The sequence below is a fragment of the Chiloscyllium punctatum genome, chromosome 27, assembly GCF_047496795.1.
Source record: "Chiloscyllium punctatum isolate Juve2018m chromosome 27, sChiPun1.3, whole genome shotgun sequence".
Classification (NCBI taxonomy): Eukaryota; Metazoa; Chordata; class Chondrichthyes; order Orectolobiformes; family Hemiscylliidae; genus Chiloscyllium; species Chiloscyllium punctatum.
This window is the reverse complement of record NC_092765.1, coordinates 23,261,179-23,285,933: the sequence shown is the minus strand read 5'-3', so window position 1 is coordinate 23,285,933 and position 24,755 is coordinate 23,261,179. Positions and strand designations below refer to the sequence as shown.

General features: G+C 41.3%; 1 protein-coding gene across 4 annotated transcripts in view; it reads right to left on the bottom strand.

The window, feature by feature from the left end:
* Positions 1-7,942, bottom strand: part of LOC140453545 (amine sulfotransferase-like) — a 29,680-nt gene extending 21,738 nt beyond the window's left edge. Inside the window, exons 1-2 of one of the 4 annotated variants that reach the window (XM_072548321.1) lie at positions 7,717-7,942; positions 1,129-1,290 (exon numbers count right to left, since the gene is read on the bottom strand). In XM_072548321.1, the coding sequence (XP_072404422.1) occupies positions 1,129-1,276 (148 nt within the window). In that variant the 5' untranslated portion in view covers positions 1,277-1,290; positions 7,717-7,942. Of the gene's footprint in view, positions 1-1,128; positions 1,291-3,357; positions 3,637-3,947; positions 4,358-4,549; positions 4,718-7,716 lie in introns of those variants that run through there. The other 3 variants (XM_072548319.1, XM_072548320.1, XM_072548322.1) reach the window with 3 other exon arrangements.
* Positions 7,943-24,755: the final 16,813 nt, after the last annotated feature.

The following is a 24,755-nucleotide window of genomic DNA, read 5'->3' as shown; positions in this document are numbered from 1 at the left end:
GGATCAGCTGGCAACTGGACACACCAACCCAGTCAATCAGACATTGCAAGAATCTTGGGCCAACTTATCTGTAAATCTTATCCCTTGTCTCTCAGCTTTGAGGTTTCGTATCACGAAAGAGACCAATGATGAGAAAATTCTGATGTTAAATCGATTCTTTTTTTTTTGCATTTGTTATCAACCATGACCTATTGTCAGTAGAAGTGACATTCTTTTGAGGGTTTCAAAAGAGAACTGATCATTATCTGAAAAGATCTTCACAGTTACTGGAAAAAAATAGGGAATGAGACTTGGTGAATTGCTCTTGCAGAGAATTAACACACGCTCGTTGGGTCAAATGGCCTCCTGTGATTAAATCATTCTGTAATTCAGTTGTTAGCTTCTTTTTCTTGTCATAATAATGGCATGACACTTTGTGATATTCTCCATCACGGACTGGCACTGGTTATCTAAGCTAACAAGGACAAAATAAGTGTCTGGGCAGCACTTTAGGTCCTGCAAATGTGATCAACAGAGACTTATTTCTGCTGCTTTCCATAACTCCATTTAAAACAAGGCATTGTGCATACCAGCCAAGCCCAAGCGATAACAGAATTCAGTTTTTATGAGATCCTGACAGATGAAGAGTATGAATGTATTTTTATCACAGATTCACAGATCACCTTCATTCATGGATTCAACCCTCACAGGGAGTAGCTCACAAACAGAAGAAAAAATTAAAAGCCATAATTATGGGCGGCACGGTGGCACAGTGGTTAGTACTGCTGCCTCACAGCGCCAGAGACCCGGGTTCAATTCCCATCTCAGGCGACTCTCTGTGTGGAGTTTGCACATTCTCCCTGTGTCTGTGTGGGTTTCCTCCGAGTGCTCTGGTTTCCTCCCACAATCCAAAAATGTGCAGGTTAGGTGAATTGGCCATGCTAAATTGCCCGTAATGTTAGGTGAAGGGGTAAATGTAGGGGAATGTATATGGGTGGGTTGCACTTCGGCAGGTCGATGTGGACTTGTTGGGCCGAAGGGCCGGTTTCCACACTGTAAGTAATCTAATAACTACATGTTAAACATTCTTATGAAGTAATTGTACAGCAACTCTGGACACAACAACATTAAATCACAACAGTTTCTGACCAGATTTGGGGTAAGTGACAATGACTGGAATATTTGGATCTATGTTGAACTCTTTCAGCCATTCAAGTCGCTCAACTGTGTGGAATGGTGAACAGAATATGATGCCATTGTGTTGAAAGTATGTCATCGGTTCTTCACTGATTTCCATCGTGGAATTTTTATCTAAAAAGAAAATATTTACTTTAGGCGTCATTTTCATACATTAGCAGCAAGCAATTGCAAGATCAATCCAGAATTCTGTAACATATTACAAGAATTATTATCCATGCCTTTGCTTCAACAACTTGTGCCTTCTCTCAGCACAAAGTCAGGGAAAATGTGTGGAGGTTCAAATCCCAGCCCTTTCAGCATTACCCAAGGATTTCCATGAGTTATCTGCAAGTCCGATAGACTTGCTTTCCTAAATCTCCTGCCCCACAGCCATCCTAGTCAGCCCCTCACCCACCATTTACCCACCAACTACCTACTAGCCATTTGCTTACTCACCCACTTCTACCATTTTCTTGCTCATCCACCCAGTCACTCACAGGGAGTACCTGTTGGGTACAGTATCACACAAGACCAAAAGATAAAATGGTGCCAAATGTGCACGAGTGAAGATAGCCATTTCATTTTTCTATCATGCCCTAGAAACATGTGCTATTTTTCAACAACTAGTCCACAAATTTATCAGTGTCACAGAATTGATATGATGCAGAAGGAGGCTATTCAGGTCTGCAATGACTGTCTTTGATTTATTGTCAATTTCCTGACTTATTCTTCTACATCTGGGCATTGATTATTTAAATCAATTGATTATTTCTCCTTCCACATCATAATTCAAACAAACTCACCTCCAAACACTGAGGCACGGACTCTGCTTCTCCCTTTGATGACTGGATCCTTAACTTCCTGACCTACAGACCGTAATCAGCAAGAATAGGCAACAACACTTCCTCCACGATAATCCTCAATACTTGTGGCCCACAAGATTATATTCTAAGATCCTTACTATATTCCTTATGCACTCAAGATTATGTGGCCAAATTCAGCTCTCACTCTATTTAAACATTTGCTGATGACCCGACCATAGTGGGTTGGATCTCAAACAATGACAGGACAGAGTACAAGAAGGAGATAGGCACCTTAGTGGCATGGTGTAAAGACAACAATCTCTCCCTCAATGTCAGCAAAACAAAGGAACTAGTCATGAACTTCAGGAAGTGGAGTAGAGGTCATATTCATGTGTGTAAATGGTGCTGAGGTGGAGGTGGTTAAAAGTTTCAAGTTTCTGTAAGTAAATATCACCAATGATCTATCCTGGTCCATCCATTTCAGCGCTAATGCCAAAACAGCATATCAATGCCTTCACTTCCTCAAAAGGCAAAGGAAATTCAGCAAGTCTGCAATGACTCTTATCAAGTTTTGTATATGCACCACAGAAAACTTCCTATCTGGATATATCACAGCTTGTGGTGCTGGAGAAGCACAGCAGGTCAGGCAGCGTCCAAGGAGCAGGAGAGTCGACATTTCAGGCAAGAGACATTCATCAGCTGATGAAGAGCTCATGCCCAAAACATTGATTCTCCTACTCCTCAGATGCTGCCTGATCTACTGTGCTTTTCCAGTACCACACTCTCAACACTGATCTCCAGCATCTGCAGTGCTCAGGTTCTCCTGTATCACAGCTTGGTATGGCAACTGGCTACCCAAGACCACAAGAAATGGCTGAGAACTGTGAATACAACCTAGTCCATCACAAAAAGTCGCCTTCTTTCCATTGACTTCGTTACTTCATTCCACTTCCTGCTGCCCCCAGGAAAACAGCCAACATAATTAAAGACCCCACCTCTGGTTCGACACTTTTCCACCCTCTTCCATTGGACAAAAGATGCAAAGGTTTCAAAACACGTAACAAAGGATTTAACAACAGCTTCTTCCCTGCTGTTATCTGACTTATTGACGGACTTCTTATACTTGACAGTTGACCTTTCTCTGCACCTTCTCTCTAGCTGTTACACTATATTCTGCATTCTATTCTGTTATCATTATGTACTTATGTCAGGTAGGACTTATCTGATTAGCACACAGTACATTACTTTTCACTGTATCTTGGTACATGTGACAATAATAAATCAAATCAAAAATAGAAACATTGAAAGCCATCTTGAATGCCTGAATTCAACCTGAATTTTAGATTATACATTCCATACCCTAAATTACTCACTGTATGAAAAAGCTTTTTCTTACCTCACATTTGCATCTTGATCCTTTTACAAGTGGGAAAAGTTTCTCTCTAACTACTCTGTCCAGGCCCATCATGATTCCATAAACTTCCATCAATTCTCCTCTGAGCTTTCTCAAATCCAAGCAAAAATGATCCAACTTTACCAATCTATTTTCACAATTGAAGTTTCTCATCCACGGAATCATTTTTAGGATTCTTTTTCTTCACTCTCTCCAATGTATTCACATCCTTCCTAAGGGTGCAGTGTGCAGAAATGTACACTGTACTCCAGCTGAGGTTTAAGTAGTATTCCATAAACATTCAAGATATCTTCCCTGCTTTTGTACTCTATGCCTTTATCAAATAAGCCTAGAATACTCTACACTTTATGAGCAGCTCTCTCTACCTGTGCTGCCACCTTTAAAAATGTAATCACACATGTTCCAGTCCCTTTGCTTATACACAACCTTTAGAGTAGGATCTTTGATTGTAAACCATCATTCTATATTCTTTGGATCAAAAAGCATCACATTTCTTGCATCGAACTTCATCTACCACCCGGCTGCCCATTTCACCAAGTTCCTGTGGTCTCACCACATTTCTGAGATCTTACATTTTGATTTCTTCTCTGAACAGAGTTCTCACTCTCTCAATCGCAGCAGCAGCAGCAGCAGGTCGCCTCTCTTAATGGCAGCTGAACTCTTCTGGCCTCCCAGCCTTCCTTGCACTGTTTTATTTAATTAATGGCCTTGAACTTACCCCTTAAACTATATTCATTTATATGAATATTACATCAGTAAAGATATCATGGGTGTCATTCCCGTTTTATACAGTTGCCCAATTTGACCAAAGTACAAACTATAGCTAACAATACAACATAGAATTTCTTTTTCAAAATAAACACCAGTATAAAACAAGCAACAAGTTAAATATTTCCTTGCAAATCAGCTGTCCTTGTAGTAGCTCCTCCAATCACTTGAAACCCAGACCTGTAAACTCATTTTAAGTTGGGTAAATCTTGTAACTATCCTGAGATAGGAAATAGCATAAAGTTGCTTGAGTAGTCACTGTACCCTAATGCACAGCCAAACTGGATGACCAAAGCACACCCAACTCAATATAACATTGAGCCATCAGGCGCACAATATTACCAGGTAAAACAGCTTCTGCCTTGTAATGCCCAACCTCTGTGCCAGAAATTCCAGTTACTTTTACCTGTGTCATAACATGTCCCAACAAGTTGATGGAAAATAACTATCACCAGGCTAACTTCAGATGTCACAACATCCATTTTCCCAACAGTAAATCAACCATGATTTGAAAATCCTCAGAGGATTATTTCTTAAAAGATATTAAAAGCTTCCTTAAACTCTGTCTTCAACTTTTCTGATTGTTCCAGTCAAAGGTCCAAATGATCACAAAGTAGGTTGTTTTCCCCAGTGACAGATCAAGTCAGCTGTTTACTGTGAACTTTGTTCCAATTAAGTAGTAGAAGGTAAACTTCGGACTCCAGACCTTTTTTTAAAATAATTTAGGTCTCAATTCTTTCAAATTCAACAATTTTTGAGCACCAAATAACTGCTGTTTGAAAGTTGATCTATCCAGGAAAGATCATATTGAGAACAAACAAGGGCATGGCTACAAGCTTTATTTTCAGATTTCAATGCAGATTAACTGAATGGACATTGACAATGTGGGTAGTTCTTAATGTGCACAAGTTTGATCATAATCAACAGAATTAACCTGACACAAATTTCACAACTTTATAATATCTGGAGGAGGCAATAACTGAACATCACGCTACTTCAGAACTATCCAAAACCAGCTTCAAAGTACAACCCACAAAACAGCTGAAATTGCAATCCACGAGGGGTTTCCTCTCACCAGTTTTACTCCTGCAGGAAGAGAAAGGGAAACCTGCAGATAGTCCCATTTTAAAAAGTGGAGAAACTGTTTCACAGATTTATTGTGAAAAAGTGGAGCACTTTGATTTTAGATGGTTACATATAAGCACTAAATGGCAGCATTATATGAATTCATAGAGAATTACAGATCATTCTGTTATAACGCACATTTCATTCACACAAATTCACTGTAACGTGATTGATGAATTCATTTCAAAAGCATGACATTTTAAAGCCTGTACTGGTTGTAATGTGACTCCAGCCCCATGAGTTTGAATGGTGCTGCTCTTACACGACTTTCTTATAACACGGGGTTGCATGAGAACAGAACTACCGCTTTACAGCAAAACTGACTGTGTATACTTTTTTTCTGGCTTTTGACACTGTTCTGCAGTTGAAGGCACGTACTGTACCTTTAAGAGAGAGTGAATACGTTTTTACACTAAGAGCTTACAAACACCTGTCAGATGGCTTGTAACAGTCTCAGAGTGTACTGGAAAATTGGAAATATGTAATATTTAGCTGTGAAGCAGATATCTGAGTTGGTTGCTGTTTTGACAATAATTCCAATTTAGCCAATCAGTTTCAATTATGCCCCAGGATACTAAAATCCAATTGAGTTTGGATTTATTGTTTTTGCCAACCTTGAACAAATGAGACAACCCAATGTTAGGGGTATAAAAAAGCAGGCATTTTGAAAGTCGGACAGAGAGTAATTGCCATCGAGAGAGTAATTGCCAGCAAAACATTCTCTATCAAATGTAGCTTTTCTCATATGAAACGTCTTCACAATAAAAAGAAAGAAGATGACCCAGGGATATCTTCAGACAGAAGAAGACAAATACCGATGACAACAGCTGCTGTATGGTTTTGAAATTAAGTTGATGCAATTTTAATATGGGTTTTTATTGGAACAGTATAGTGTTATACAGTTAGAGACAGATAATAAACAGTTAAGAGACGGGGGCTTAGAGTTGTAAATAGTCGTAGTTTAGTGTTCACTTTTAGAGTTAACGGATAAATTGATATTATTTTCTTCAAATAGTGGAATTTGGGAGTTCTCTGTCACTCATATTTTAACAGATTATGAGGCAAGATGATCATTTTTGGTTGTTTAGTTTAATTAACAGAAGGTTTAACTGCTGTCTTGTAACAGTTTGGGGTCTCGGGTCCATGATTTGGATAGGCTTAGACAGATCTTGTCTGAGATTTGGACAGATTTGAACAGGTTTCGGGGTATGAAAGATCCCAGCAGATTTAAACACTTGCTGATTATTGTCCGAGATCTTTAAATGAAATGTAGATGAGACTGGAGGTGCAGGTAGATAGGCTAGTGGAGAAGGCATTTGATATGTTTTCTATTATTGGTCAGTGCATTGAGTACAGGAGTCATGAGGTCATGTTGTGACTATATAGCACATTGGCTGGGTTGCTTTTGGAATATTGTGTGCAAGTCTGGTCTCTCTGCTAAAGGAAGGATGTTATAAAACTTGAAAGGGGTCAGAAAAGATTTAAGGGATGTAAGTTTGAGCTACAGGGAGATGCTCGGAATGTTTGAGCTAGAAGGACAAGTTGAATAGATTGGGGCTATTTTCCCAGTAGCATCAAAGGCTGAGGGGTGACCTTACAGAGGATTATAAAATCATGAAGAACATGGATAGGGTAAATAGACATTCTCTCTTCCCTGGAGCGAGGCAATCTAAAACTAGAGGGCACAGGTAAAAGGTGACAGGGAAAGATTTAAAAGGGACCTAAGGGACAACCTTTTCACGTATAGGGTGGTGAGTGTATAGAATGAGTTGCCAGAGGAAATGGTGAAGGCTGGTATGATTACAATATTTAAAAGGCATCGGAATGGTTACATGAATAGGAAGGGTGTAGAGGGATATGGGCTAAATGCTGCCTTATGGGATTAGATTAATGTAGGATATCTGGTCGGCATGGACGCGTTAGACTGAAGGGTCTGGTTCCATGCTGTACATCTCTATTAATCTAAGACTCTATGACTCCTGAAATTGGCAGCGAGAGGCATTGGCTGCAGCGATGGCAGACCAACGACTGCTGGCTGCTATAGGCCCAGAGCAGGGACCTTGCAGTGACCTTGCGGAGGTTCTGGAGGCGTATTTGTGACCACGACCAATGAGGATGAACTCTGCTTGAATACGTTCTTTTTATTCCTTTGTACCTCAAAATGGCACAGGATTCTGGCAACAGAACATTTTCATTTGTTCTTTCACAGCCTGTCTCTTTGAAGCGTAATGGTAATTCTAACATATAGCGAATTTCAGTAATTCTGGCTGATTTGGAGGTTCCGGTGTTGGAATATTTCTGGAGATATTCTCAGGCTGCTGCAAATTCAGATCTGCAGAGCAGTGGAACCTGTTATTCAAAATTCTTCTGCTTGTTTAGTCAGAATTCTGGTATGAAATTTTTTTCTCATTGCCTTATCCCACAGCCTCTGCTTGTATTTAATGTTACCTTATAGAAGAAGGGATCCCGAGATGCGGTCAAATCGGAGTCTTGATTTTCCTGCTTCGCAGCCTTCAGAGAAAAGAAGCCAAAGCTGTTTGGTTCGGCCAAACACACCTTTGAAACCTTCTTGTTTCAGGAATGCACCACAAAGTGTTACGGACCAGACCAGTGAATCATCAACTGCTACTGAAAAACAAAAACTAAATTCCTGGTTCAGTGGGAGTTTGACCCCATCCATTGAGGCTGCTTCTCTTGTTCCATCAACTTTCTTAAAAAAAAACTCCCAAGGCCTTACATGCTGTTTATTGGCTCTGAGTAAACCAATCAGCACCTCTGTCTCCAGCTTTCTTTATAAAGAAATACCAGGTCAAAGTTCACCTCTTCACCTGTTAAAAAAAATCCATCCATGTTCAAAGATGTCTTCATTTTAAAAGCCTTTAGCCTTACCTATACTACAATACATGTGTATTACATTTACTCAAAACATGCAAACTTTCAAGTCTACAGTCCATTTCAGTCCATTTTTCTGCCGCCAAATGCTTCTTCTTCCTTCATCAAGGTTCTGACAACGCATCGGCAACTACATTCTTTCATTTTAAGATTTTCAAACTGAATGGCTACAGTAATAAGCTCCATCTAAACTGTCCAGAACTTTTGTCTTTAAAATTTTTCAAAAACTTTAAATGGTTATGATCAGTATATACAATTGTGTCAGGCACCATCCATGCAATATAAATGTTGCAATGTTGTAATGCCAATACCAAGCTCAATCGTGGAATATTTCTATTGACAATTATTCAATTTTCTAGAAAAGATCCAAGGGGTCTTTCTATCTTCTCATCATCTTCTTGCAAGAGTACAGCACCAACACTCTCATCACTCGCATTGATGGCTTTGCATAATTAGGTGTGGCTAACACTGAGGCAGTGGTCAATGCAAATTTCAGGCTGTCAAGTGTCCACTGAAATTTTCAATACTGTTTCAACAAGACAGTCAGTGGAGCAACCACACTACTAAAATTCAGTGTGAACTTCTGACAAAACCCACTCAATCCCAGGAATTATAGTCTTCCCTCTTCATCAAGGTACGGGAAACTCCCTGATAACCTTTGTTTTCACATCCCAAGGGACCATCTTTCCAAGTCAATGACATGGCCTAGGATTATGACTTGGGCGTTTACAAATTCACTCTTAGCCAGGTTTATAACCAAGCCCAATCAGATAATTTTGATTGTGCTCCAAATGTTCCTTCCATGTGTGACTAAAAATCACCACTCAATTCAGTAATGCTGAAATGACTTTATTGGTTAGTCTATGAAATATGACAATCACATTTTTATAGCAAATGGTATGACTTTGAACTGGTACAATCCATTCAGTGTCATGAAAGCTGAAATTTCCTTTACTCTTTCAGATCCTCTGAGTAAGTCCAATTTAGAACTATAAGTTGCTTGTCCCACCTTCTCAATACAGTCTTCCAAATCTGGAATAAGATTTGAATAAGATTTTATGACTGCGATAGTACACACATAGTTATTGGATACCATTTGGTTTTGGCACCATTACCATGGTTGAGCTCCATTCACAAGGAGAAAGTGAGGACTACAGATGCTGGAGATCAGAGCTTAAAAATGTGTTGCTGGAAAAGCGCAGCAGGTCAGGCAGCATCAAAGGAGCAGGAGAATTGATGTTTCAGGCATAAGCCCTTCTTCAGGAAGATTCTCCTGCTCCTTTGATGCTGCCTGACCTGCTGCACTTTTCCAGCAACACATTTTTAAGCTCTGAGCTCCATTCACAGTTTGATTATATAGTCCTTGAGCATGTGTTCAAACTCCTTTTGAACCTGTGCTTACTTTACAGGTTTAAGTCTATAAATGTGGTTTGGTTAGAACAGCATTTCCTATATATGCCTCATGCATAATTAGATTAGTACTTCCCAGCTTATTCCCACACATTGCCCCATGGGATTGTAAGAACTCTTCACTTTAATGTTCCTCTGGAAGGAAACTCAATAATTCATTCCAATTTTTGAGAATTTCCTCATTGCCCAATTTGATGAGAGGAATGTCTAATTCAGAATGATATAAACTTGGCTCTTCACTCTGTGTTGTCACCGGTACCACATTCTCCTTTTGCTTCCCTTCCCTATCAAAATATCTTTTGCGCATATTCACATGACATACTCTGTGAGATTTCTTTCGATCTGGATTCTAATTAACTAGTTCACCTCACTCAATTTCCTTTTTAGCTGAGGAGTAGAATACAAGAGCAGGAAGGTTATGCTGGCACTGTAATAAACACTGTTTAGGCCAGCACTGGTGTATTGTATGCAGATCTGGCCCCTGCATTACAGTAAGGATGTGATTGCATAAGACAGGGTTCGTAGGAGATTTACCAGGATGTTTCCTGAACTGAAGGGTCTCGGCCATGAGGAAAGATTGAATCCACTGGGGTTGTCTTCTTTGCAGCAGTGAAGTTTGAGAAAGGACCTGATAGAGGTGTATAAGGGCTATAGACAGGGTGGATATGAAGACGCATTGTCCATTAGTGGAGGGTCCAACAGTCAGGGGGCATGGATTTAAGGTAAGAGGGAGAAGACTAAGTGGAGAGTTAAGGGAGATTCTTTTCACCTGGAGGGTGATGGGTGTTTGAAGCTCACTATCTGAGTCAGGCACTGCTGGAACATTTCAGCACTTTTCAAATATTTACTTGCATTGGCTGTGGGCCAAGAGTTGGAGAATGGGATTAATACAGTCAGATCTTTGTTGAACGGTATACACACAATGAGCCAAATGGTCACTGTCAGTGCTGTAAAGCTTCATGAGTATGTATCAGAATCCCTTTTTTGACTCGGTGTGAGCTTTATTTTTGAAGGATTCTAGCCAGGAGGCTCAGTACATTTTCCAGCCTCTCTGAACAAGCGCACTTCATTAGCCACCCATCCTGCCCCGATGTATCTGCCACATCCAATCCAATCCATTTACTGCCGTACGTTATTTCCAGAACAACTCACCGCTCAGTGGTTATCTGCCAAAAGAGCAGCATCCCTTGCACTATCTCAGAGAGGTGCAGAATGTTCTCACGGGGGAAAGGGGCCAGCAAGAGGTCGTTGTCCACATTGGAACCAATGATATAGGAAGGGAAAAGGTTGCGACTCTGAAGGGAGATTACAGAGAGTTAGGCAGAAATTTTAAAAGGAGGTCCTCAAGGGTCGTAATATCTGGATTGCTCCCAGTGCTATGAGCTAGTGAGGACAGGAATAGCAAGACAGAGCAGATGAATGCATGGCTGAAGACCTGGTGTATGGGAGAAGGATTCACATTTTTGGATCATTGGAATCTCTTTTGGGGTAGAAGTGACCTGTACAAGAAAGACAGATTGCACCTAAATTGGAAGGGGACTAATATACTGGTAGGGAAATTTGATAGAACTGCTTGGGAGGATTTAAACTAGTAAGGTGGGGGGCTGGGACGGGGGTGGGGGGGGGGGGGGGGATCCCAGGAAGATAGTGAGGAAAGAGATCAATCTGAGACTGGTACAGTTGAGAATAGAAGTGAATCAAATAGTCAGGGCAGGCAGAGACAAGGTGGGACTAATAAATTAAACTGCATTTCTTTCAATGCAAGGGGCCTCACAGGGAAGGCAGATGAACTCAGGGCATGGTTAGGAACATGGGACTGGGATATCATAGCAATTACAGAAACATGGCTCAGGGATGGGCAGGACTGGCAGCTTAATGTTCCAGGATACAAATGCTACAGGACAGAAAGGGAGGCAAGAGAGGAGGAGGAGTGGCAAGCCGTGCTGAGGGAGGATATTCCCAGAAATACATCCAGGAAAGTTATTTGGGTGCAATTGAGAAATAAGAAAGGGATGATCACCTTATTGGGATTGTATTATAGACCCCCCAATAGTCAGAGGGAAATTGAGAAACAAACTTGTAAGGAGATCTCAGTTATCTGTAAGAATAATCGGGTAGTTATGGTAGGGGAGTTTAACTTTCCAAACATCGACTGGGACTGCCATAGTGTTAAAGGTTTAGATGAAGAGGAATTTCTTACATGCATACAAGACAATTTTCTGATTCAGTATGTGGATGTACCTACCAGAGAAGGTACAAAACTTGACCTACTCTTGGGAAATAAGGCAGGGCAGGTGACTGAGGTGTCAGTGGGGGAGCACTTTGGGGCCAGCGACCATAATTCTATTCGTTTTAAAATCGTGATGCAAAAGGATAGACCAGATCTAAAAGTTGAAATTCTAAATTGGAGAAAGGCCAATTTTGACAGTATTAGTCAAAAACTTTCGAAAGCTGATTGGAGGCAGATGTTCGCAGGACGGCTGGAAAATGGGAAGCCTTCAGAAATGAGACAACAAGAATCCAGAGAAAGCATATTCCTGTCAGGGTGAAAGAGAAGGCTGGTAGGTATAGGGAATGCTGGATGACTAAAGAAATTGAGGATTTAGTTAAGAAAAAGAAGGAAACATATGTCAGATATAGACAGGATAGATCGAGTGAATCCTTAGAAGAGTATAAAGGAAGTAGGAGTATACTTAAGAAGGAAATCAGGAGGGCAAAAGGGGGACATGAGCTGTAGTAGATGGGGGAGATACGAAACAAGTATTTTGAATCAGTATTTACTGTGGAAAAGAACATGGAAGATATAGAATGTAAGGAAATAGATGGTGACACCTTGAAAAATGTCCATATTATAGAGGAGGAAGTGCTGGATGTCTTCAAACGCATAAAAGTGAATAGATCCCAAGGACCTGATCAGGTGTACCCTCGAACTCTGTGGGAAGCTAAGGAAGTGATTGCTGGGCCTCTTACTGAAATATTTTTATCAATGATAGTCACAGTTAAGATGTCAGGAGACTGGAGGTTGGCTAACATGGTGCCACTTTTTAAGAAAGGTGAGCCTGATGTCGCTGGTGGGCAAGATGTTGAATAGAATCCTGAGGGACAGGATGTACATGTATTTGGAAAGGCAAGGACTGATTAGGGATAGTCAACATGGTGTTGTGTGTGGGAAATCATTTCCAACAAACTTGAGTTATTTGAAGAAGTAACAAAGAGGATTGATGAGGGAAGAGTGGTAGATGTAATCTATATGGACTTCAGTAAGACGTTCAATGGTTCCCCATGGGAGACTGGTTAGCAAGGTTAGATCTCATGGAATACAAGGAGAACTAGCCATTTCGATACAGAACTGGCTCAAAGGTAGAAGAGGGTGGTGATGGAGGTTTGTTTTTCAGACTGGAGGCCTGTGACCAGTGGAATGCCACAAGGATCGGTGTTGGGTCCATTACTTTTCATCATTTATAGTTAGAAAGTTTGCAGATGACACCAAAATTGGAGGTGTCGTGGACAGCGAAGAAGGTTATCCCAGATTCCAATGAGATCTGGACTAGATGGGCCAATGGGCTGAGAAGTGGCAGATGGAGTTTAATTCAGATAAATGCGAGGTGCTGCATTTTGGAAAAGCAAATCTTAGCAGGACTTATACACTTAATGGTCAGGTCAGAGGGAGTGTTACTGAACAAAGAGACCTTGGAGTGCAGGTTCATAGCTCCTTGAAAGTGGAGTTGCAAGTAGTTAGGGTAGTGAAAAAGGCATTTTGTATGCTTTCCTTTATTGGTCAAGAGTATTGAGTACAGGAGTTTGGAGGTGAAGTTGCAGCTGTACAGGACATTGGTTAGGCCACTGTTGGAATATTGCATACAATTCTGGTCTCCTTCTTATCGGAAAGATGTTGTGAAACCTGAAAGGGTTCAGAAAGGATTTACAAGGATGTTGCCAGGGTTGGAGGATTTGAGCTACAGGGAGAGGCTGAATAGGCTGGGGCTGTTTTCCCTGGAGCATCGGAGGCTGAGGGGTGACCTTATAGATATTTACAAAAGCATGAGTGGCATGGATAGGATAAGTAGACATTTTTTTTTTTCCCTGGAGTGGGTTGGGGTAAGAGGTCAGAACTAGAGGGCACAGATTTAGGGTGAGAGGTGCAAGATATAAAAGAGACCTAAGGGGCAACTTTTTCATGCAGAGGGTGATCCATGTGTGGAATGGGCTGCCAGAGGAAGTGTGGAGGATGGTACAATTGCAACATTTAAAAGGCATCTGGATGAGTATATGAATAGGAAGGGTTTACAGGGATATGGACTGGGTGCTGGCAGGTGGGACTAGATTGGGTTGGGATATCTGGTCGGCATGGACAGGTTGGACCGAAGGGTCTGTTTCCATGCTGTACATCTCTATGACATAGTATATAGATAAGTCTAAATTTGAAATTTACATGCATAACAGGATAACACAGCACCCAACAAGTCTTCTCTATACCTTTGCAGCAACCTTTCCAATGGAAGAATTCCATCTCTGTATCAGGGCCCTTCCTGCTTATGTATTCAGGCTTCAGTGGAAAGGTGCATTAAACATTGACAACACTTGGGAAGAACAGATCGGGTGGTGATGGAAACAGCCTTAGATATTTCTCCATTAGTTATTTAGGAAAACTATCTAGCAATCAGAAGGGCAATTGCACCTAGCTAAAGTCACAGCAAGGATACTCGGCTAGCGACTGAGCCAAAGTGGTTAGAATGCATTATAACTACTGGGAGAATGGCGGCAGCAGCTGCTGACCAGTTGCTAATGATACCTGAAGGAATGCAGATTGTAATAATAGTCAAATAAGAACACTCACACAGAAGGAAGGAGCAGGAAATCCCTTCAGGTTTCTGAGATTTGAAGAACAAAAGGATTCAGGATTTGCCCAGGTCATTTGGACCTCAGTGAGGCTATAAGTGAACTCCAAACTTGTGTGAGATACGAAGTCTACTGAATTCCAGTTAGATCCTTTAAGGTAACAATGGGTGTAGGATCACAGGAAATGTTCCACTTGTCTCAGGTTGATCTAACCAGTACACAAGATGGACTGCAAGATGACAAAATGGGAAAGTAAATAATAAGTGACATGATGCATCCTAAGTGCAAAACAGAATATCCTGGAACATTAAACAAAACTATCACAATGACAGATGGGGAGTAAGTTGTGAAAGTATGAAACAACCTTATGGGGGAATGGGTGATTGACTACAATAAATATATGCTGCTAGCTTTGTACATTTGAATGAGGCTCTGGGGAAACTGGGATCTGCTATTTTGTAAAGTCACAGGGTTGTACAGTATTGAAACAGGCTCTTCGGCCCACAATGTCTATGTCAACCAACAAACACCAAACTATGCTAACTCCATTTACTTGCTCTTGATCCACTGCCTCCCATGCCCTGTTATTTTAAGTGCTCGTCCAGATGCTTTGTAAATGTTGCAAGAGCACCTGCCTCCACCATCCCCTCAGGCAGCACATTCCAGATCTCTAGCACCTTCTGTGTGAAAAAATGCTTCGTCAGACACCCTCAAAACCAGTCACTCCTCACCTTAAGCCTACGCTCTCGGTCTTAGACATGCCTGCCATGGAAAGAACATTCTCGTGATCTATCTGTCCCTCTCAATAATTTGTGCCTGTCAGATTTCCCCTCAGCCTCCTCTGCATAACTGATATCTTCCATCCCAGGCAATGTCCTGATGAATCTCCTCTGCACCCTCTACAATGCAATCACATGCTTCTAATCGTGTGGCAACCAGAACTGCTCACAACATTCCATGTGTCCCAACCAATGCTCTACAAAGCTGCAACAAGCTTCCCTGCTCTAACATCTGACTAACAAAGTATACATCCCTTACACCTTCTTTTATGGACCAAGACAGACCCCCTCAAAACATTTCAAGAAAGCAGCCCAGACCCTAAATTTGCTACTTGTTTTAAGCAGGTGTAAAGTGTATATTCCCGGAGAGGTTAAACCACTTAGTTTTAAACAAAACAGAATTTATTTACAAGATTACCGAATGAAATGAAAACAAAAGAGAACAGCTTACCAATAACTTAACTTATCTAAAAAACCCAACAGATTATCCTAATTTAATGATGCTATTCCAAATGCTTGCAACAATCCCCATAAACATCTCTTGCACAAAAGGAAAAATCAAACACAGGGTCTGACAGGAGAGAGATCAGAGAGAGGGAAGGTCAGCATGGACCTGCTTCTCTTGGATCCAGTAGCTTCACAATTGACTGCATGCTTTCAGTGAACAGCCAGATGGGTAAAAACCAAACCAAACCAGAGAAAAGTTGAGCTGGGAGAAACAGCTACTCCCCTTTCATTGTACAAGCATTTTTTTTAAAACTTGCAAGCCTTTTCTCTGAAGCAGTATCTGTTAGTTCTAATCAAGCTGTCCCTAAAACCCTTCAAATCTAGACTTTTTGGAATCACTGCTTTTACGACCTCTCTAAAAAAAGCCAAAGACAGCATAACCTTGTTAAAAGAGCAACATCACCACACTTCAATATCCTAGCTATCTTTGCTAATACCTTCAGAAATCCAATGATGCGTACTCCAAGGTCCTTTTGTTTCTCTGTACTCCCTAGCGAGCTATCACTGACTGGGTAAATTGTTTCCTTACTGGACCTCCCAAAATGCATCACTTCACACTTTTAAATTATATCTGTCACTGCTCTGCCCAATTTACCAGCTGATCAATATCAAACCATTCCCCTCAGTATCAACAACTCCACCAATTTTCATGTCACCTGCAAATTTATTAATTCTATCTTCTACATTCACATCCAAGTCATTAACATATATAACAGATAGCAAGAGTCCCAGCACCAAAATCTGTGTCACCACCTGTGTCACAGGCTTCCAATCACAAAAGCTACAATCTGCCACCACCATTTGCCTCTTATTTGGAAGCCAACTTTGGATCCAGTTTGTCAACTTGCCTTGGATCCCATGGGATCTTACCTTTTCAATCAGTCTTCCATGTGGGACCTTGTCAAAGGCCTTACTTAAGTCCATGTAAACGACATCAACTGCACATTTATCAATGTACTTTGTCATCTTTTCAACATTAAAACAAACTAATCAAACAGGATCTCCCTTCAACAAATTTGTGCTACTATCCCTGATAAGGACCTGCCTTTTGAAGTGTTGATTAAGCCTGACCCTCACAATTTTCCTCAATCATTGCCACACCACTTACATCAGAGTAACTGGTCTGTAATTATCTGGCTTAGCCCTGCTGTCCTTCTTGAACAAAGGAACCACATTGGCTAACCTCCAACCATCTGGCACTTTGCTGGCCACAAGTGAAGTATTAAATATCTCCATGAGGGCCTCAGCAATCTCCTCCCTTTCCTCTTATAGCATCCTGGGATACATCCCACTGGGTCCTGGGGAACTATGCATCCAATATACCCACTCCTTATTAATCTTAACATGGTCAAAAACTCACCATCCCAGCTGAAATCTCTAGCTATAATGTCTTTCGTATTTGTGAATACAGATGAGAAATATTCAACTCACCCACATCTTCTGTCTCCATGCATAGATTGCCCCTTTGGTCTCTAATCATCCCAACTCTTTCCCTGGTAATACTCTTGCACTTAATAACCTTATAAAAAGTTTTCCTTAATCCTACCTGGCAAAGATGGGCTCATGGACCCTTTGCCCTCCTAATTTATTTTTTAAGCACCTCACATCCTCCACACTCTATACTCCTGAAGGCAACCTCTGTTTTTATTGCTCTGTACCTAATACATGTTTCCTTCTTTTTCTTCATCAAACTCTCAATATCCCTTCATATTCAAGGTTCCCTGGATTTGCTGCCCTTGCCCTTTACTCTTTGAGGAACACACTGGCCGTGAACTTTCATTATACAATTTGTAAGACTCCCACTTTTCACATAGACATACCTGCTAATAGCTTTTCCCAGTCTTCATTTGCCAGATCCTGTCTAGGAATATGGAAATTGGCCTTCCTTCAATTTAGATGCTTAAATTCTGAACTATCCTTATCTTTTTCCATAAGGCCTTTGAAACTTACTGAGTTTTGGTCACTATCCACTAAATGTTGGCCCACTGACACTTCACCACTTGACCGGATTCATTCCCTAGGGTTAGGTCTTGCATTGCCTCATCTCTAGTCGAACTGTCTACATGCACTTTAAAAATTCCATCCCGTCTAATCGTTTCACACTAAGGTGATCTGAGTTAACAGTAGCAAAGTTGAAATCCCCTCCTATCATCTCTTTCCTCACATGCTTTGCTGTGATTTGCCAAGGTATCTACTCTTTTATCTTGCTCTGTCTGTTGGGAAGCCTGCAGTATAATCCCAGCAAAGTGAACATCCCTTTTTTTATTTCTAAACTCTATCCTGATGGCCTCATTTTAAGAGTTTTCAAAGATATCCACCATATTTACAGCATCAATGGTCTCTTTTATCAACAATGTAACGTCCCACCTCTCTCACATCCGCCACTATCACACCTGAAGACCTAAAGGGAACCAATGGATCAGACACATGTGAATGGCACAGTTGTGAATGCAGGTAAGGTGCTTCATCGGAGTGAGGAGGCAGCTTGGAGCAGATGAAGGGTTAATGGTGTGGGAAAATGAAGGGGATAAGGAAAGATATTGCATGCAACACAGTGATGTCAGGACAGAAGCCTTGGTGTAAGGTGATTGCAGTAGCAGAGACAGAGTGAGTGTAAGATAGCAGAGCAGATTATGTACATATCCTGGCATCATGGAGGTGGTCAGTGACCTTCTTTCAGCACTGCTGCCCAGTGCAGTAAACCCTGGAAAGGGCACAGACCCAGGAGGCATCTTCTGATCAGGTAGACAGCAAGCATTAACACAGCCTCTTGAGTCTATACTCTGGGTAAAGGACAGCTTTCCTGTCCACTACTCCAAAATCAATATTCACTTAGCTTGCAATGAACCAAAAAATAGGAAGATTCCATCACTAATGCCTGGGTCTTTAACTGTGGGAATTATCCATAAATTACTTGTAAATGGGGTCAACCTGTACCTTGGGAAGGATGGAGTAGGGAAAAGATAGTAGCTTCCCTATTAGTTCCAAAGAGACCAAGTGAGGCCAAGACAACAACAGTTTCAGGGACAGAAAAGGGTGTCTGCCAATCTCGTGATCTGGTGATAGTCAAACTTTGTTGTTATAGGCAAACAGGCACCATGGAGGTTATCTAAAACTTTTTCAGCAATTTGGATGACAAAATGGAAGTGATATACAGGTCTTCCCTAATCAAGACTCAGAAAGCTGACTTGGGAAGTTTAAAAAGGCACCAAGTGCGCAATCTGACTCTGAAGAGAGTTCCAGTATGCTGCCATTTAACAAGGGAGGCAAGTTTGGATGAGAAAGTGAAGCTTCACTCACAGACCTGCAAAAGGTGGATGGTAGTACACCAGACAGTGCTGTCTGTTGACACCTTTGGGAGATATTCAATATAGTTCATGAAAATTCAAAGATTCTGCACATGGATCCCTGCAATATTCAAAGCCACATAAACCAGCATTTTTATTCTCCATGCCTGCTCAAAGTCAGGATGCAGTTCTGAAAATTATGCCCGATTGCAGGAAAGGCCGAACCTGTAACTAAAGCAGCATTCTTAATTTCTTTAGAGATATTAAGGTATTCTTGCAAGGTGTTGACAGAATGTGTAGGACTTCTGCTGAAAAATATAAGGAGTTACCAGTATATCCTCACTGTATGGTATGTCTGCCAGTTCCATAATTTACCATGCCCATTCCAAGATCAATTTCGACCAAGATAGTGGTGAATAAATTATCCAGTTCTATAGCGGTTGTGGATTATCAGTTGAGATCCTATCAAGACACCAATTTTGTGCGCAAAATTTTCTAGTAAGTTACAAGTAATCTGGATGTAATATAGCTAAAGTCCGCAGCTCACCACTCACAATCACAAGGAAGAGGCACATCAAGTCCTCCAAGCAATCTTGAGGGGATATTGCCATGAATATCCCAATATCTGGGACAAATAGCCAGGATTTCTCTTGATTGCCACCAGGGATTCAATGAAAGAGCCTAGCTGCTTCAGTTCTGCTTTAGGAACCCAAAGGAATGGGCCCTCAGAAACTAAGAATAAAAAAAAGATACTTGGAGCAAAGCAATACAACTTCTACATTAGATTTGGAACAAACCTTTTTTGGTTGGATTATGGACTGAAAAGGTACAAGGAGTGGTTTGCAGATTGGACAAACAAGTGAAGCTAACTAATACGTGTGAAACAATGGTACTTTTTGGGGACACTGAGTCCAGACAAATTGGCACCATCTGTTATAGACTCAGGAGAGGTCAGCATCACAGCGGTGCTGATTGATCAGGATTCTGTTTCACAGAGTTTGTGAGGGAAGTGAAACAGAGAAGAGATGACCTCCAGAAGTTAGCTGAATCAATCAGCCTCTCTTTCTCTCCCCGCACCACTGCCAGCCCCCCCACCCCACCTCCACCTTTCATTGTAACGTTGCTCACTCCAATTTTCTGTCAAAACACCACATAAAAAGGTAAATTCAGAAACGCTGAAGGAAATACTTCTAAAACCAAAGTTAACCAAAGAGACCCTGGGCCAAAACAAGAAATCAATGAAATACAGACTGATCACCGTTGTTTGTCTAACAATCAAGGCATCATCAAAAAAAATCAAAAGGATTGTGAAAACAACTCATCCAGTTTTGGAACGTGGATAAATGATTCAAAACTGTGTTCTTCTGACTGTTGTTTTCCTTCCAACCATATTTGTGTTTTGTCTGTTTTCTTACCATTTGTATGGGAATTTTAAAAGGGAGAATATTTAATATAGTTAAGTTAGAAATCCTGTTACTTTCCTGTTCTTGTTAAAATTGTGTTATAGTTCATGGAATTATTGTTATTATTTATGAAATACACAGTATCGCTTGCTTTTGTCGATTAGAAATGTTGTTTTTGCAGGTGGGGGAGTGGGGTGTTAATTCTTGTAGCATGTAGCATACTTAAAGCTAAGATTTTAATGAATATAGAGGGTCTTTTAAAGAAAATAGTTTTAAGCTAGGAAATAACTTTAAAGGGTTGTAGCTGACCACAAAAAGAAGCAGCAGGGGCATTTCACAATAAAGCTTATAGTATGATAAGAGAAACTGGATAAAAGAACAAGCTGTAACAAACAAGGAACAAAGAATGCAGACAAGGACAGCAGGATGGTCAGATAAGAAAGTAGCTAACAAATGAGGTAATCGGCTTATGATAGGATGGGAAAAGGGTGGCATGATTCTGCAACTTGTAAATTAAATAAGAATGCTAACAGGCTCTGTTTTCGCGTGCATTTCTGCTTGATTGCAGAAGCGTCCGGTTCTTGCAAGGCTTTAATAAATTGTTCTTGTTTCCAAGGCTTTGTCTCAGGCTGATTGATTTGTGAGTGAGTTCTGTTTCTCACAATTGGGGGCGTTGCCCGGGATCCAAAACTCCGACTGCTCGACACTCTTGGGACGACAGGGGAGGTGCACCTCGCCGATTTCAGTGATCTCCGACTCCCTTGCTTGTCGTTTGTGGTTTGGGCGAGTATGATCTGGACTGGGAGACCCTGGAAACAAGGCGGGCAGACGTGGTGGGTACGGTCGGGCAACTCTTGTGCACAAGACCTGGGTAGGGAAAGGTCTTAAAGGATATATCCGGGCGACCGGGTGGGCAGCGGTATTTGCTGCAGGAATTGCCGCGGGACAGGGTGCACCTAAACGACCAGGTAACTCTGTGCACAGACCAAGGTAAGAAAAGAGACCTTTAAGTATTGCCTTGGTGGTCAGGCGTACAAAAGTACTGGGAAATGGCGATATATAAAATTAAGCAAATGTTCATGGAAAATAGCCCGTGTCAGAAGGGCTACTGAGGGTGGACTTCGTAACTAACTTATGGCCAGACATTCGGAAAAATATTCAAAAGCTAGAGGAGTCGTTGCGGGAAGCTCAAAGTGTCTGTGAGACATGGTGTCTGTGTGAGTGAGAGAGAGAGAGAGAAAGAGCTGTACAGCAAGTAGAAAGTTTAACCCTTTGTGATTCAGTTTGAATGCACTTTTGTTTGTTGTTGATTGAATGTTTGTGCATTGTTCCCTGGAGCTTGAGATCCGGGACTGTTTTGAATCTGATTTCTACTATGGAAATTTTAACATGATTTCTTTTAAGGTTAAGGATTTTACAGATTATAAGACAAAATGTTAACTCCCGTTCTTTTTACAGGTCATGACTGCCTTACTATCAGTTTCTAACTAATCTCTTTTATCCTTACATAAAAGTGATTTATGGAAAACATTTGAAGTAAAAAAAAGCATATAATTGGTCAGATTAATCGGACGAGTAAGGTGTGTAGTCAGGACCCTGAAGGGAGTGTGGAAGAAGGTGACACCGAGCCTCGTTAAGATTAGTTAAATTAGCAACAATGGGAGGCACGGGGAGTTGCCTGTGTAATGATCAATCTGTAAATAACATTAAAGGAGATATATCCCGCCCGACAGTTCTTTGGGGAGAATGTTGGGTAATTGGGAACACAATTGGGGACACCGGACGTGGGAGAAAGATAAAGCTAAAATGATAAACTATTGTTGTTTCGTTTGGACTAGAGAAAGTATTAAGGCGCCTGGTTTTTTTGTTGGCCCAAATATGGGTCTGATGAGGATTGGCTGTGTCAAGATCTTAATATATATATCAATCAAAAAGAACCGTACAGTCAAAAAGAGTCTGATTATGCGGCTTGTTGGATAGGGAGTGCGGGAGTAGAATTATATCCCATGAATACGGAGGAATCAGGAAAAAAAAGAATGAAAAAGGGAAGCCACAATGGGACCCTTAAAGTGTTTGCCGCCCCCATATACTACTCCCCTGCACGAGCCTACAGCTCCCGAAGTAGAACCGAGTCCAGACACAGAAAGGGGAACGGACTCTGAACTAAAAGATACAGAACCTGGGGGGGCCGCCCAGAGTCACTTGAGCCACCACACATAAAGGAGGGGCAGAGGTAATGGAAAATGTAAAATTATGTCCCTTACGAGAGATTCCAATTGGTGAAGGTACAATCGGATATGTAAAAACACTCCCTTAACTAGCAGTGAAGTTAGGGCCTTTAAAAAGGAAATGAAAAGTTTAATAGAGGATCCGGTTGGACTAGCCGAACAATTAGAGCAATTCCTAGGGCCTAATTTATATACCTGGGGAGAACTGATGGCAATTTTAGGAACATTATTTTCAGGGGAAGAACAAGGTATGATTAGGAGAGCAGCTTTATAGAAATGGGAAAAGAAGCACCCAGTTGGGGAAGAAGGGGCCCCAGCAGAACAGAAATTCCCAAATGTTGACCCTCATTGGGAAAATAATGACAGAGAAGATAGGAAGTCAAAGCGGGATTTACGAGAAATGGTAATATTAGGAATTAAAGAGGTGGCACCGAGATCACAAAACTTTGTTAAGGCCTTTGAAGTATGACATGAGAAGGATGAAACCCCTTCTGCATTTCTTAAAAGGCTCCAAGAGGCCACAAGGAAGTATTCGGGAATGGATCCCGATAATCAGATAGCACAGGGACTCTTAAAGGTCCAGTTTGTAACTAAATCATGGCCGGACATACAAAAGAAATTACAGAAATTAGATGGATGGAGTGAAAGACAGATGGAAGAACTGTTACGTGAGGCACAGAAAGTGTATGTGAAAAGGGAAGACAAGAAGCAGAAACAGAAAGCCAAAATAATGGTGGCAGAAGTGGAAGAAATAACAAAAAGGAGAATGGGATCAAGGGATAACAGGAAGGGTAGGGGAGGACACGAAAGACAAGGGGCAGATACCCGGGAAAGGAGGCAACAGGCAGGGTGTTACCATTGCGGGAAAGTGGGGCATTTTAAACGGGAATGCCCGGAATTAGCACGGGAAAGGGAAGCCGTTTCCCTAATGACCATAGATGAAGATTAAGGGAGTCAGGGGTTCCTTCCTCCTGAGGAACCCTTGATAAATTTAAAGGTGGGACCTGAAGGGGAGAAGACAGTATTTTTGGTGGACACGGGAGCGGCACGGTCATCTCTAAGATTTAGACCTACCGGCATCAAATCGACTAAGGAGTATCTTAAGGTTTCCGGAGTAAAAGCCGAAGAATTCTTGGTGCCTATTTTTGAGCCAACCCTAATTAGAAGAAATTATGAGGAAGTGATAGGACAATTACTATATATTCCTGACATTGGAAGTAATCTATTAGGTAGGGATTTGATGATATTGCTGGGCTTAAAAATTGGGGTGAAGGATCATGCAGTAACTGTAACGATGGCTAAGACAACCCAAGGAAGATGGATCCTCCCGGATGGAAGGGAGTTATTAAGTAAAACAGTTATGAGAAACATCCTAACCACCTTGCACCAAGGCAGTCACTAGGGCTCCCAAGCCATGTGTGACATAGCGTTAAGGAAGTTCAGATGTAAAGGGATATACACATGAGCCAAGCAGGTATGTGCAGGATGCCCGACTTGCCAAAAGATTAATAAGAAAGTAACGAGAGGGGGTGCCAAGAGGGGGAAGAAACCCTGGGGTAAGACCTTTTCACAAAAATACAGGTAGATTACACAGAGTTACCCCCAGTAGGGAAATAAAAGTACTTATTCGTCCTTATGGATCACCTAACTGGGTGGATGGAGGCATTTCCAATGTCCTCAGCTACTTCGAAGGGAGTAGTGAAAATTCTTTTAGAACATATAATTTCTCGATATGGAGTGATGGAAAGTATAGATTCAGACCAAGGTAGCCATTTTACCTCTAAGATCCTACAAGAAGTAATGGCGGGATTAGAAATCTCTTGGGAATTCCACACTCCTTGGCACCCGCCTTCCTCTGGACGGTGGAACGAATGAATCAAACCTTAAAGAAGCAATTGTCTAAGCTAGTCCTAGAGACTCGACTACCACGGACAAAATGTTTACCTATCGCGTTGCTATGCATTAGGACTGTGCCTAGACGTGATATAGGCCTCAATCCTTATGAGATGATGTTTGGATTACCTTTCTTGGGTGGAAGAGGGGAATTACCAACTGTAGAGTTCAATGATAAGTTTTTAAAGAATTATATTGTGACGCTCGGCTCTTCTTTGTCTATCCTTAGGAAGAAGGGTCTGTTGACCC